Genomic DNA, 14,443 nt, shown 5'->3' with positions numbered 1-14,443 from the left:
TGTAGTGTTCATGTCAACCCATCCGAAATGCTGCTTATTCAATGTGCAGGACGGATCAATGAAAAATGATTATCGATTCTATTCTGATTGGATGGGAAGCAGGTGTTATGTAAACGGTGTGTTCCATAGCTGTTATAGCTTCAGTGCAGTATGGTTTGATTGTTATACACAATGCTACAATAACCCATTTAATTATCTGATGTACATGGACACATATCGGAGAAGAAAAAAATATCACATTTATGATAATATTCTTGTTGTGCTTTTAAATCACTGTACCCTTTTAACCACTAGTAGTGTATATATCTTTGATTTTCTGAGACACATTTTAACAGAATACATAATTTTAGCAAAGATGTCATACATTTGAGCAGACAAGGTCATTTGATTCAATGACATTTAGATCAAAGCTGGTTTTGGACTTCTTTTTGGCCAGCTTCCCTTGCCCGGCATCAGTCTTGAGATGGTGTTCCTTGTTGTGGATGACCTGAATGTACTGGTCAGTGCTGCTGTTTTGCTGGTCGCTGCTGGAGGCCAGGGAAGCGGAGTCTGACTCGGTCAGAGGGGTCTCTAGCTTTGGTCTGGTCTTGGGCTTCACAAAAGACTCCATGTGCCTGGTCCTGGCCGGGGACTGACAATGTCTTCCTGGGGAATGGATGTGACGCCTGGTTCGTACAAGGAGCGAGTCTGCTCCTCTCACATTGGCCTGGGCCCGGGAGTTTGACTCTAAATCTCCCCAGTCCATTTCTCCTTCACCATCCTCCCCTTCACCCTCTCCTTGCACTCCATATCTGCCCCGAGCTCGAGTGTGACCGCCTTTAACCACAGACACGTGGCCCTCTACACAGTCCCCAATGTAGAAGTGTGGCGGCTGGTGAAGGTCAGAGAGGGACCGGGGCCGATGAGCCTTTGACGCCATCCTTCTCCTGCCTTTTCCCTCTTCCTCCTCCTCTTCCTCTTCACTCAGATGCTGATGCGATGGGTGGGACCGGTGAGGATGTGGTTGGTGGTGAGCGTTGCGGGGTGTGTAGCGTTTGATGTTGCGTGGGTACAACTCGAGGATCTCTGCAGGCTCCTCCATGAGGTAATGGCGTGGGATCCGTGTGGATGAGCGCAGCAGTTTCTTCCTGGGCTCATTGACAATCACATAGCGGGTGGTGTGACCGCGCCGTCCTCCATAACTCTGTGCAGTGATGATCCCGGCAGCCTCGACTGGATGTATGGAGCGTATGGCCTTCCTGTACAGGGGGTCAGAGTGGATGTTGTCAGAATAGCGAGCTGGTAGATTATACGCCACTTGGTGGTAGGATTTGGACCTGCAGGTACCACTAGGGCCACCAAGAAAGAGTGGGGGCCTGTTACAAGAGAGGACAACACATAAGAATGAACTTAGATAACTATGATGTAATATTATTGTTGGTATGTTATCATTGCATAATGCTTTATCAAATGTTTACAATGCAATTTTGACAAAATATAAGGGGACATATTGTTCACTGTAATGGCTAATTAAACATGGTTCAAAACAGTAAAGCAAGCTTGAATAAACACTTAAAAAACAACTTTGGTATGATTTGCATATTGGTCAGCAGTGATGTAATGTATATGCTATTTGGTCAAAATGTTTTTAAACAAAACACTGGTATGTTCCTTTAAAGCCAATATTCAGCAGGTTTAAATTGGACCTTTTTCATGCCAAAAAACATTCCCGTAACTTACAAGTATTCAGCGTAGGACTGAACAATGAATCGTTTTTATATAAAAATCGCAACATCTCTTCACAGGAGTCACAATTGTAATTATTAATTGGATAAACATTATCTACAATCTACGAAAAATGTATTTGAGTTCAGACAACATGTGAAAAATGATGAGTTCAGAGTTTAAAGTCAGAATTCTAAGTTCAAAGTCAGATTTTCTTTTTTCAAATATTAAAAAAATGTATTTGACTTCTGAATTTGAACTCAGAACTCTGACTTTTCTCAGATTTCTAAATAACTCAAATACATTTTTCTCGTTGCCCTAAACCTGTTCTGTAACAATCCTAACACGCCTTGAAAGTAATATTTTAATATAGTTAAGACTGTCACTAACACTTGGACAAACCTCAATTAAGAAGCACTAACATTTTGATGTTTGAAAAGCTTTAAGCTCTTCAAAATGATCAACCAAGAAGTCGGTCTTTCTGTAAATACCACATTATGTTACATAACTACAGAAATGTAGCAAGCTGCTATAGCTTGAGCTACAGTGTCAATGACCAGCGTTTGGCCAGGGCCTTGTTTCCCAAAAGCATCTTAAGGCCAAGATGCTTAACAAAACGGGATTGGACGAGTAATGCTAAAAGTAAATTGCAAAATAACATTCAAACTATTCATACCAGCAGCGATAAGACACTGTTTCAATAAAAGCTTTTAGTACATTTGGGCAGGCAGAGGACCACCACCCAGGATCCGATTGACCCAGGGCAGCTTCTGGCAGTCTGAGGAAAATTGTTGTATAGTTTAAACTCCTGTAAGTTAATGTATTGAGCTTCCTGCTGAGTGAATTTGAGTGTTCCTTCTGGTAAACAGCAATCTTCGAACCCATCTATATTTCTGGGTTCTGGTGTAGCCGGTTCACAGATTACATTTCTGCCAAATCGTTCCGCCTCTTTTTCTCTCCACACAGTCTATTTACCTGCATTCAACCAAAGCCTGCTGAAAGTGATTAGTCAATACTAAACAGACTACAATCGGACACCAGAATGCTTCCGTTGCCAATTCTTGTCCCGTTGCCTAGAGATTATACATGTGAATGCAGAATCTGCTTAAAGAAAATAAATGGTTAAGCACTGTATCTAGCTTTTATTGTAAAAGGTATGACCTGAAGGAGTGGATCTGGTCTGCTCTGCCTTTGCGAAGGTTGAAAGGATTAATAAAGTTTGTTGTTGTCTTGGTACGGAGCCTCTGTGTTGTTGCACGCTACAGTGCATATTTTTAACATGTACGTTTCCCACAACATGATTGATTGATGCCTTTATTTGAGGTACGTAAGCTCAGAAAAATCAGCCTTGTTCCGGAAAAAGAATTGCGTCGCTTTTTCCTTCTTCTTCTGCATTCTATATGAAAGTACTCGCTAAAATAAAATATACATTAACAGGCTAATTATTTGGAGGAAAAAAATAGACCAAGCCCCACTAATGCCGTGTTCGCACCGCGTATTCGCGCCATCGGTCTCGCCGGGGGCTATTTGTGTTCATTCGCGTGAATCGCGCTGGACGCGCCGGAGAGGGGGCATGGCTTATTGCCTTGAAAGCCGTTCAACTGTCCGCCATTAACCATGGAAAAAATAACCTATTTCTGCTTAATATGTGTTGTGGAAGTCACAGATATCCCGGGAAACTAAACGCCGTCATGTCTGGGTTCATAATATTGTCCAGAGGAGCTCCGTGGATTTTATCGAGCTGTATTCACTGTGTCTAGCAAGCCACACGTTGCTGTTTACTACAGCTGTATGAACACAAAATAAACTGATTTGGCTGTGATTTAACGGCAATAAACTGACAAAAAGGGACTCCAAAATAACTACGTAATGATGCCAATTTGTACTTGTCTTCTCAATGGGGCTCGGATGGGGCGATTTGGCGTTTGACGCGAATTTGCGCCAATCACGCCGCGAATTCACGTCAATCGCGCCGCGCAATCGCAAATTCGCGTCACTCCAGTCTCATCTCGTCTGTACATAGACTTTGAATCTACTCGCGCGAATAATTTGCGCCGCGTTTGGTGTGAACGCACTATTAGGGTTCAATTAACAGCTTTCAAAGGAACCGTACTACCCGGGCAAACAGAGTTTGTTTTAACCAAACCAAACAGGTTAGGTTGTAAAATAACCCTAAAACTACAATCTAGTTTAAGACATCCCCATTGGCTATATCTTCACCATTTATCAATCCTACAATAAATTCCTAATCAATGAAATTGTATAGATCCATCATATAATCCTGTTGTCTTTAGACAATCTGATTGGCTAAACCAAAATATCAGTGTGTGTCAGACCTGTTGGGTATGTGCTCCGGCCTGTGTTTAGGCAGTATGGTCACTGTTGGACTTCTGACTGATCCAGCCACACTTCCTCTGTTCAGGTCCGCCCTAGAAGCTGATTGGGTGATCGTGCGGATGCTGTTTCCATGACGAACAGGAGACCTAAAATTTGTAACGCTGCCATTCCGTCGGGGAGATGGAGTGTGAATGGAGGCCTCCTGGCTCGTGATGTCACTCTCCTGCTGATCCGGCTTTTGGTCAGCCGCAGCCTCTGGAGCCTGTAATCTCGCTAAGATGGGGTAAATGTTACAGGGTGAGGGTCACGACACTACAAGAAATAATGGAACACACACAGGACACGTGAAAAAAACTCCAGAGATACCTGCAGCCAGCTGGAAGACTTTCTTCTTGTCCTCGGTCCGCTCCTAAAGAGATTAAAGGAAAATTCCACCTTAAATATTTTCTACATTTTAGCTTAAAATTACTTAAAGCTACTACAAGCCACTTTCATTTTGGCGGTCCCTTTGGACAAAAGCGGTAGTGTTTTTACGAGCACCAGAGTCCCTTTAGAAAAGCTTTCATAGCGTCTTTCTATTCATACACTGATGGCATGGGCTCTGCAAGGTGCCACTATCTATTACTATCCATAACTAAGCATCCACACGGCCTTCGGGAGCAGTTTGGGGTTAAGTGTTGTTGGGAACGTAGAGGAGCGTGTTTGGGTTATCAGCATCTAAGAAACTAAATTCTTGACATCAATAGAATTATTAATGTCAGTAACAATTATTAATGATTATTAATAATAACGGGGCACCACCCTGTGAACAGGGACCAATAACCAAACAATAAAACTAAGTCTCATAATTAGCGTTCACTCATAATGTCAATAGTCTGAGTACTATTACACATTCAGAGTGAAAGTGAAGGTTTAAGTTCGAGCACAGGCCACTACATCCAGTTAGTATTACACACATATGCACAAGTAATCACAGACGACTGCTCTTTAAAATATAACAGAGTTTATTAAATAAAATAATAAATGATCAAATCAAGTACTATCAAAATCAACAAACACTATCATACAATTATATGTCTAATACCTAAAGTCAAATGAATAAAGTGGGGTAAGGATATGTATATAGATATATGTACATGTGTGAGTGTGTGTGTGAGTGTGTGGAAACAAAGGGGGGAGGGCCTACTCAAACAGTGATGTACGTAACCTAAAAAGGGGCGTGTGAGCCTACAAGCAAAGATGGCGGAGTCTAGAGACCTCCGACAAAATGGCTGAGAGGGGGCCACATGTAACCACGTGGGGCGGCGCACCATGTGGGTGGGGACAATAGATTACGCAACCATGAGTCTGAGAGGTTCAACAAAAATCAGTGAATCTAACTATGTGTGTGCAGGTTAGTAGGGAGAGAGAGAGAGAGAGCGAGCGAGCGAGAGAGGAAGATCTCTGAGCGCGGTGCTCGGCGCTGCAGTGAGAATGTGAGGAACAGCTGATCACTCGCAAACTCTGCGGTCGGATTCTGAACCGACCGGTCACGCTTGTATGGTGATAGTTGCGGTTCTCAATCTCACTCACAGAGCCGATTTAAAGAAGAGAGAATAAAACCAAACAAAATAAAATAATCCCCAAACAAAGCAGATCGTTATCACTGCGGTGAGATGCGAGTATTGCTCTCTGATCACCCCGAAACTCAGTCGGCGAGACGAGGCTCCGCCACCGTGATTTTGGTCTTTGAAGTGATAAAGTCACAACCTCCACATCCACTAGCAGCGACGGATCTAATGCAAACAGTTACAGCAGGAAATACACAATATAACGGGACTCCGTGGTCCGCAATGCTTGCGCAATAACACGTTATAACACGACAGTAACTTAACGTAACAAGATACAGGAATAACAACGACATAACGAATAGGCTAAATTAAGCTAATGCTAAACTAAGCTAAGCTAGGCCCAGATACCAGTAACTCTTACTTGTAGAAGCTTCGTTCGATAGGGTACGTTTCCCGTGGTGGGGATCAGTCAGTCCTCGAGAGATGAGGGCTCCCGGTGGCGCGGCCTCGGGGCTGGCTGGCGCAGACTCGGCCTCCTCGATGCAGAGAGGGGCTTTTTAAGTTCGGCTGAGGGACGAGGTTTGGGTCGTCCTTCCCGGAAATCTTCGGCGAGGAAAGATTGTTACCTTCTGCCGGCGGTGTGTACACAAAAAGGGTGGGAGAACGGGGCATAGGAGTTATCCGTTCTTGCACTACAGGATCCAAAACTCAAAATAAAACACAGTCTGTTCGACCAGCGAATGTTACATGTGACCTGATAGGATTTGATGAGGCCGCGGTTCCTCGTGAATCTTCTTGTTCCGGAGGGAAGAGGCCTTGTGGACCTCCTGACACCAGCGGTGTCTGGACGGAAGAGGAAGAATTCTAACTGTGCTCAGGCTTATAAACCAGGTGGCACAACCAGTGGGGGGCCCTTTCTTGGCCAATGAGGGACCAGCATCAGGTTTCTGCTGGAGCTGGGGGGTGTGGTCATCCGGCATGAGGTTTCTTGCAGACCCCAGGTCAGGCGTTTTGGTGAAAGGAAGGAACATGGCTGCTCCTTTGTTTGAAAAGCACGTGTGAAGGTCTCAGCCAGCCAGGACAGCAGGGTCAGATCCCAACAGTGTCTTGCCCAAGGAAACGTCGACATGGACTGTAAGTGCAGGGGATCGAGCCGATCTTCTGATTGAAAGACGACCTGCTCTACCGGCAGCATTGGCGGATTTGGGTCAATTGGCAGTGGGCTGGTCTCTGCTGGAGGCCCTGCTGGAGTCTGAGCTGAAAGAGTTTCTGGTGAATCTGCTTGATTTCGTATGATTTCTTGTTCTAAAATATTGATATCCTATCGCCATCAAAAATCCAGTATCGTTCTGCCTTTATTGTTTTGGACCCACAAAACTAAATTTTAAGAAGCTCCTTGAAGACAGCTCGAATGAATTATCACCGGTCAATATAATTGATCATATTCCTGCCGTATTCTTCCTTTCATATGGGGCAACCAAATCTGCTAAATGCAAATGTGCAAATGTGCGAGAGGGATGTAGACATGTCTTGCCCAAGGAAACGTCGACATGGACTATATTGTGTCTTACAAAGCATACATGTTGAAAATAAATACAGCATGGTAGCCCCTGTCATCAGTTTATGAATGGGTGTGAATGGGTGAATGTTGACATGTAGTGTGAAAGTGCTGTTAGTAGTCGGAAGACTAGAAAACGCTGTACAAGTACAGTCCATTTACCATTTACCCACTCTGCGAATGATTCATCAGAAACTTACAGTCTGGAGCTGCATCCTCAGCTGGTTGTTGGTGAATTTGAGGGATCTGGCAATGGCCTGGAGATAGTATATCAGCATGCTGAAACACACAAGGACAAATGATAAGATGTGTGTGTGTGTGTGTGTGTGTGTGTGTGTGTGTGTGTGTGTGTGTGTGTGTGCAACAGAGGATATTTTGGAAGTCCCCTCTTGGTCATGCTTTAATAAATCCTCTTAAGCTCGGAGCCTATTTGTAGGTCTCTGCTCGAAAATGGCATAGCCCTACAAAACTGACCATAGTTCTGTAACTACAAGGTCGATTTTAATAATTTTTGTTGATATAATCAGATCACAACACTTGTGAGATTGTTCAGATGGGTAATATTGTGTATATGTTGCTGGTTAATATAGTAAATGAAGACATTACACAGCTCAAATTGAAAATAATCAGGTTCGCCTGAAAAAAAAGCACTTTTATTGATAAAAGGTTGTTGAAATAATGCAGATAGCTCCCTAAAAACTCTCCCAAATCATAGCACAACTGATCAGTAGTTATTGAATAAAGGTTAAAGTGGAATAAAGTGAAGAATAAGAGGCTTTAGTAGAGAGCGGTCAAGCGAGGTCATCATTTTCGAACCAGCTGTTGCAGCTCTTACATGGTACTTTTATATACTATATAACTATATATTTCACTTTTTTTATCACTCATATTATTCAATACATCCAAATACAGATGTTAGGAATCATTTTGAGATTCATAACATCATCAGAGCCTGTTTTGGCTGTCATCTATAGGATTTTCTCAGTTCATGTGTGTGTATGGCGCTATATCTCAGCCTATCCTCGGTCGATTTCAGTAAATAAGCCCTCCTTCGACGCGTCAGAGTCTCAGGAAGGCCTCTGTCGAATTTGGTGTTGATTGACAGAAGTTTCAACCAGTCAAGTTGCAAGAAGTGCCGCGTGTCCCCGGGCGTAAATTTCCGCTCGCAGGAAGTCTGACCGCTCGCCCATGCTGGGTTGACCGCTCTTATTCTGGAAACAGCTCGGAAGTAAACAGGATGCAGTTGGCAACAATGACTCCAGCTTTGAAACGGATAATCTGCGACGTTATTGTCCTCATTTTTCATAAAACTTGGCCACATACCTACGATTTTTTTCGGCGGAGGGCAGCACGAAGGTAGTTTGACCACTCACAGCTGTCCAGTGCTCCCACGGAGCGGAAAATCGAAGTTAGTTACGTGTTCGGCCACGTGTGCTAATGCTATTAAATGCATTGCATGGCTTGGTAGCCGCTAGCATCAGGGTGCAAACATTGATTTGCGGTACTCATAACGGCGATTTCTGGCCAGGATTTCATGCTTTTATGCCACGATTTATAGATGCTTATATGAGTAGCCTATAGTTGTGTTTGGAGTGTGTAAGAAATGACTTATATGATGGTGTTGCCCATACGTTGCTGTTTCATCCGAAAAAAAAACTGGGCCAATCCACAATACTGGCGAACAATCAGGCTATTTTCCGCATGTGATTTTCAGGGGTTCTGAGCCCGAGAGCCCCCAAGGGCGTCGGGCTAATTAAATCACCCTAAACTCCTGTCTAAAACCCTTTGATTTCATTTGCAGTAATTCTGTGGGAAAATACTTTAAAAGTAAAATTTCTATTCTATTTTTGTTTTGTCAAAAAGACCAGAAACAGGAGTCCACACTTGGTTGGAGTAGTGTGATAATCCACTGTTGTTAATGTAGGAATGTATGTATGTGTGTGTGTGTGTGCGTGTGTGTGTGTGTGTGTGTGTGTGCGTGTGTGTGTGTGTGTGTGTGTGTTTAGTCTTACAACAGCAGCAGCAGTGCTGGCAGCACTACGACAGGGCTAGTGACGTAACTCATCACTTTACTGAACCACAGGGGGAAGTCACTGGCCACTGTCTCAGAGATGATGTCATATATCTTCTCTTGACCACTGAAACACACATTTAAGTACTTTTATGTAGTTAACATTTAGAAACAATATAAACACAATACCACACCTCAGGGTTCAGGTGGCAGATGTAATGACCTCCTCATATTGCACAAACACAGCAGACTCGAGCAAGTACTTTAGCTTCTTTTCCCCTTTGGCATCCCTGTCATCTGCTGCACCCTTACCACCAACTTGTGGACATAACCCAGAGCGCCAAATGCAAACAAACAACCTGCATTGTACATTTCGTGACTATATAGATCAGTTACAAATTACTGTGTGTAATTAAGCTACTCTTTGGAAAACACAGAGGAAAGTGGAATGTCATTACAAGGACCTTACATATTACTTTAGCTGCAAAAAAATAAAAAATATATATATACATATATGTTCTATTTCATCCTTACTGACCGCCAGAGGCAGTGCTTCACACTGGATATCTTCTGTCTCGCTCATGCGCAGGTCGAATATTTATACCAAAAAAGTCACCTGTGACCTTGGATGACCCCCGTCGTCTATATGTTCCGGTGTCATCCCGAGTTCAGTCCTTTTTCATCTTCTCGCTACGCAGGTTAGCTACCATGGTAGCATAAACAAAGATGTGTCTACGATCAAGACATATTAGAGCTTGTCGCTGTAGCCTTGTGACCACCGGTCGGAGTTGCGGATTTCGCCCTCCAAGGGCTGCGACAAGCTGTCCCTCTTCGGATGGAGTGGTGTGTTCGCCGTTCGGACATCGAGCCCCGGACTGGTGGACGCCCCTATCATCGGTCGTCACCAGTCTGATAAGGGCCACCTAAGTCGTGAAGACAGCAATCGGTGAGATCGATTAACATTGTTTTCTATAACCGTTGTTCGTTTTCCACGGTTGGCAGAGCGCTCCCGCTCTAGCTAATCGAGTGGCGTGCTAACTAGAGCGTAGAATATACGCTGTCGGCCCGCCCTTCAGAGTGATCACATTGAGCAGAGTGTTCCTGCTCAGGCAAACTTGGTGAGAGACTAGCTCGACTAGATCGACATTGGCATTGTGTCCATTGAGATTTAATTTTTACATCTGACATAATTCACAGTTAGCAGTGTCTTCACTCAGGCTAACTTGGTGAGATGCTAGCTAGACAAAGCTGATACTGGGACTGTGTCCATCAACTTTGTAAACTTACGGCTGTCACAGTTAACAGACCGTCCCCGCTCAGGCTAACTCAGTGGGTCGCTAGCTAAACAAAGCTGATACTGGAACTGTGTCCATCAACTTTGTAAACCTTACGGCTGTCACAGTTAACAGAGCGTCTCCGCTCAGGCTAACTCAGTGGGACGCTAGCTAAACAAAGCTGATACTGGGACTGTGTCCATCAACTTTGTAACCTTACGGCTGTCAGTTAACAGAGCGTCTCTGCTCAGGCTAACTCAGTGGGACGCTAGCTAAACAAAGCTGATACTGGGACTGTGTCCATCAACTTTGTAACCTTACGGCTGTCAGTTAACAGAGCGTCCCCGCTCCGGCTAACTCAGGGGGAAGCTAGCTAAACAAAGCTGATACTGGGGCTGTGGCCATCAACTTTGTAGCATTACAACTATCACAGTTAGCAGAGTGTTCTCGCTCAGGCTAACTCAGTGAATGCTAGTTATACTAAATCAACATTGATGTTGTGCCCATTGATGCTTTTTACGCATTACGGCTGTCGTAGCTGGCAGTGTCCACACTCAGGCTAACCTGGTGGGACACTAACTAGACTAAGTTAATACTGGGATTGTGTCCATTGATTTTGTAACATTACGGCTATCACAGTTAGCTGAGTGTCCTCGCTCAGGCTAACTGGTGGGACACCACTATTTACAAGCGACAGTCCTAGTGAGGAGTGTCCTCGCTCCCCTCTCACTGTAAGGACTGTTTTTTGGGTCTGTTTCCACAGTAGCAGAGTGCTCTCGCTCAAGCTAACTGGTGGGACACCAATATCCGCAGCGAGTGTCCTAGTGAAGAGTGTCCTCGCTCCCCTCTCACCGTAAGGACTGTTTTTTGGGTCTGTTTCCACAGTAGCAGAGTGCTCTCGCTCAGGCTAACTGGTGGGTCACCAATATCTGCAGCACATATCCTAGTGAAGAGTGTCCTCCCTCCCCTCTCACTGTAAGGACTGTTTTTTTTTTTGGCCTGTTTCCACAGTGGCAGAGTGCTCTCGCTCAAGCTAACTGGTGGGACACCAATATCCGCAGCGACTGTCCTCGTGAAGAGAGTGTCCTCGCTCCCCTCTCACTGTAAGGACTGTTTTTTGGGTCTGTTTCCACAGTAGCAGAGTGCTCTCACTCAGGCTAACTGGTGGGTCACCAATATCCACAGCGACTGTCCAAGTGAAGACAGTGTCCGAAAAGATCACTCTCCTCTGACTGCCCCCTGCCTGTTCTCTCAACATTCAGCAGAGCGCTCCCGCTCAGACTGATTTGGAATTCCGCATCAACTAGTGGGACAAGGGTTCCACCAGAATCGCGGCCATGTTAAACTCTCCCGGCTGTAGGACCTGTATAGCTCCTCTTCAGCCTGAGGACGGCCCTGACCTCTTGCCTTAGCCTCGAGCATCTGAGGGAGGGCCTCTCGGAGAACTCAGGCAGGACCTGCGGCATCACGCCTTGAGCAGTAAGGTCTGCTAGGCTGGCCGAAGTGGAACACCTGATACGTGAGGTCTACCTCCCCCTGTTTCCCCTGAGGAGACTCTGAGGCCCGATGCCAGGTGCCCTCGACCCAACGTCGGGTCAAAGATGACCTGCTATCCAGGGCTTATGACACAGCAGCGCTGTGCACCGTATCGACAACTCCCTCTCCCACCTCATACTTGCCCTCGCAGCTTCTCTGCAGCAGGCTACTTCGACGCTTCCGCCTCCAGCCTCAGTGATGCTTCATTGCAGGCGTTTGCGCTCATGTCGAGGCAACTTGGACGTATGATGTCCACCCTGGTCTAGACTCGCTGCCAGGTTTGGCTGGCGCAGTCACCCCTATCTGAGACATGTAGGAGGACCCTCTGTACTGTCCCAGTGGAATCTGGTGAGCTGTTCGAGTCAGCTGCTATACAGGCGCTTCAGCGAACTGTTGAAGCTAGCCAGACCAGGCAGCAGTTCTCTGGTCTTCGCAGGGGCATGCCTGCACCCCACAGACCTAGAGGTCCCACTTTGGCCCCACAAGGCCATTTTTTTCAGCCTCCAGCTTACCCTAGTAGCCGACACAGGCCTCAGCGTCCTGCTGAGAGGCCGGGCCGCTACCCATACAACCCTACCTATGTCCCCCCCCCCAGACAACCTCCGAACTTGGGGACGAATAGTCGCCCCCCGACAGACGCCTATTCCCATAGTGCATCACCACAGGCAGTTTTTATGTTTCGCCTTTTAAGGCCGCCACTTTCAGTCCAGGGTGCTTCCATTCGGACTCTCCCATCTCCCCATGGGTGTTCACAAGGTGTGTTACTGCTGTCCTTTCCCCCTGCAATCACAGGGCGTGAACATACTGCCGTACTTAGACGACTGGCTGACCTGGGTGCCATCCCGGCTTCAGGCGCCACAGGACACTGCTCGCCTTCTCTCACGCAGTCCGGTGGGCCTCAAGGTGAACATGGAGAGGAGCTACCTGAGCCCTTCTCAGAGCATAACCTTCATTAGTGTGGCCCTATGAGGGCCTGTCTGTCACCACAGCATGTGGACAACAACCACCACAACCTCTCCCCCTTCCGAGGGGGCAGACGGTTGCCCTACATCCTTTTCTCCGACTATTGGGTAAACTGACAGCTGCCTCAACTGTCGTTCCCTTGGGTTTGCAGATGGCTGAACAGCCTTCACTTGGATGCCAAGTGGCACAGATACAGGGCAATAATATTATCAAAACAGTGCCTACTCACTCTATCCCCATGGAGGGAGAGTGCATAACTGGCAAACAGTGTCCCCATGGGCTCGGTTCCATTCCACCGGGAGATTGTCACAACAGATACCTGCCTCTCAAGGCGGGGTGCAGTGTGACAGAACAGACAGCTTGGGAGCAGTTGTCTGCTCAAAGACCACAGGGGCAGGTCAAGGTTCTAGAGCTAGCGCTCAAGCACTTCCTTCCATATTTGAAGGGAAAGCATGTGCTTGTCCGGTTGGACAACACCTCTGCTGTGATTTCACATAAACTATCAATGGGGCACCAGATCTGCAGAAGTTGCTACGGGGATCACCGTGCTCTTCTGACTTGGGAGGCCCCTCGCCTGACCAGCCTGTACCCACCAGGAGAACGGAACCAGGTTGTGGTTTTCCTGTTCCGTCACAAGCATCCACCGTGAGAGTGGCGGCTGCACCCAGACGTGTCGACCCACTGCCCCCACTGGGTCTCCCTGACGGAGAGGACCAGTCCTCTGGGTCAAGATGCCCTGGCTCACACGTGGCCAGAGGATCTTCTTTATGCCTTTCCACCATTCCCTCTGATTTTACTAAACGCTTGTCAGAGTTCTTCCCCGACAGGAGGGATCTCCTGTCGCAACTAGAGGGCGGATTTGGCAATCCAATCCCTGCCGCCTTCAACTATGGGTCACGGGAGGGCCCGACCGGACGCTGAGTGGCTGCATAGAACCAGTCAGATTGACTATTCTGAATGCCAGCGCGATCTACCTGCCTGCAGTACAAAAACAGGTGGAAGCTGTTCTCTGACTGGTGTGCTGCTCAGAACAGGGTCCCAGTACAGCGCCCCGTGCCTGCTGTACTGAGTTTCTACAGTCCCTCCTAGGTAAGGGCCGGTCTCCCCTGCATGGGACCTACCCTTGGTACTGGACACCTTATGCTTGTCTCCTTTTGAACCCCTGGCAGAGGCGGAGCCGAGATGGCTATCGGCCAAAACGTTTTTTCTCCTTGCCGTCAATTCAGCTCAATGTGGGGACGGGCTGCATGCCCTGTCGGTGAAAGAATCATGTCTGAGGTGGAACTCAGATGGCTTGGGTGTCACTTTGTGGCCTAATGCAGTGTTTCTCCCAAGGGTGTTGATACGTTCACATATCAACCAGCCTATCCAGCTGGCAAAGTTGACCCCCCCATCGGGAGAGGAGAGGTCAATGCTGCTGTGCCCAGTGTGGGCCCTCAGAGCTTATGTGGAAGCCACCGCCTGCATACGGCAGTCGGAGCAGCTCTTTGTCAGTTATGGTGAGCCTAAG

At 46.7% G+C, this 14,443-nt stretch overlaps 1 protein-coding gene across 1 annotated transcript in view; it reads right to left on the bottom strand.

Moving 5' to 3' along the window:
* Positions 1 to 358: 358 nt before the first annotated feature.
* Positions 359 to 14,443, bottom strand: part of tmc3 (transmembrane channel like 3) — an 84,767-nt gene continuing 70,682 nt past the window's right edge. The window contains exons 18-22 of the mRNA XM_076110141.1: positions 9,162 to 9,287; positions 7,350 to 7,428; positions 4,408 to 4,450; positions 4,041 to 4,314; positions 359 to 1,355 (exon numbers count right to left, since the gene is read on the bottom strand). Of these exons, the coding sequence (XP_075966256.1) occupies positions 359 to 1,355; positions 4,041 to 4,314; positions 4,408 to 4,450; positions 7,350 to 7,428; positions 9,162 to 9,287 (1,519 nt within the window). The remainder of the gene's footprint in view (positions 1,356 to 4,040; positions 4,315 to 4,407; positions 4,451 to 7,349; positions 7,429 to 9,161; positions 9,288 to 14,443) is intronic.

Source organism: Anarhichas minor, unplaced genomic scaffold (genome assembly GCF_050575085.1).
Source record: "Anarhichas minor isolate MPS153535 unplaced genomic scaffold, ASM5057508v1 ptg000042l, whole genome shotgun sequence".
In the NCBI taxonomy this organism is placed as follows: Eukaryota; Metazoa; Chordata; class Actinopteri; order Perciformes; family Anarhichadidae; genus Anarhichas; species Anarhichas minor.
The sequence above is the reverse complement of the archived record's forward strand: the minus strand, read 5'-3'. Positions and strand labels throughout refer to the sequence as shown.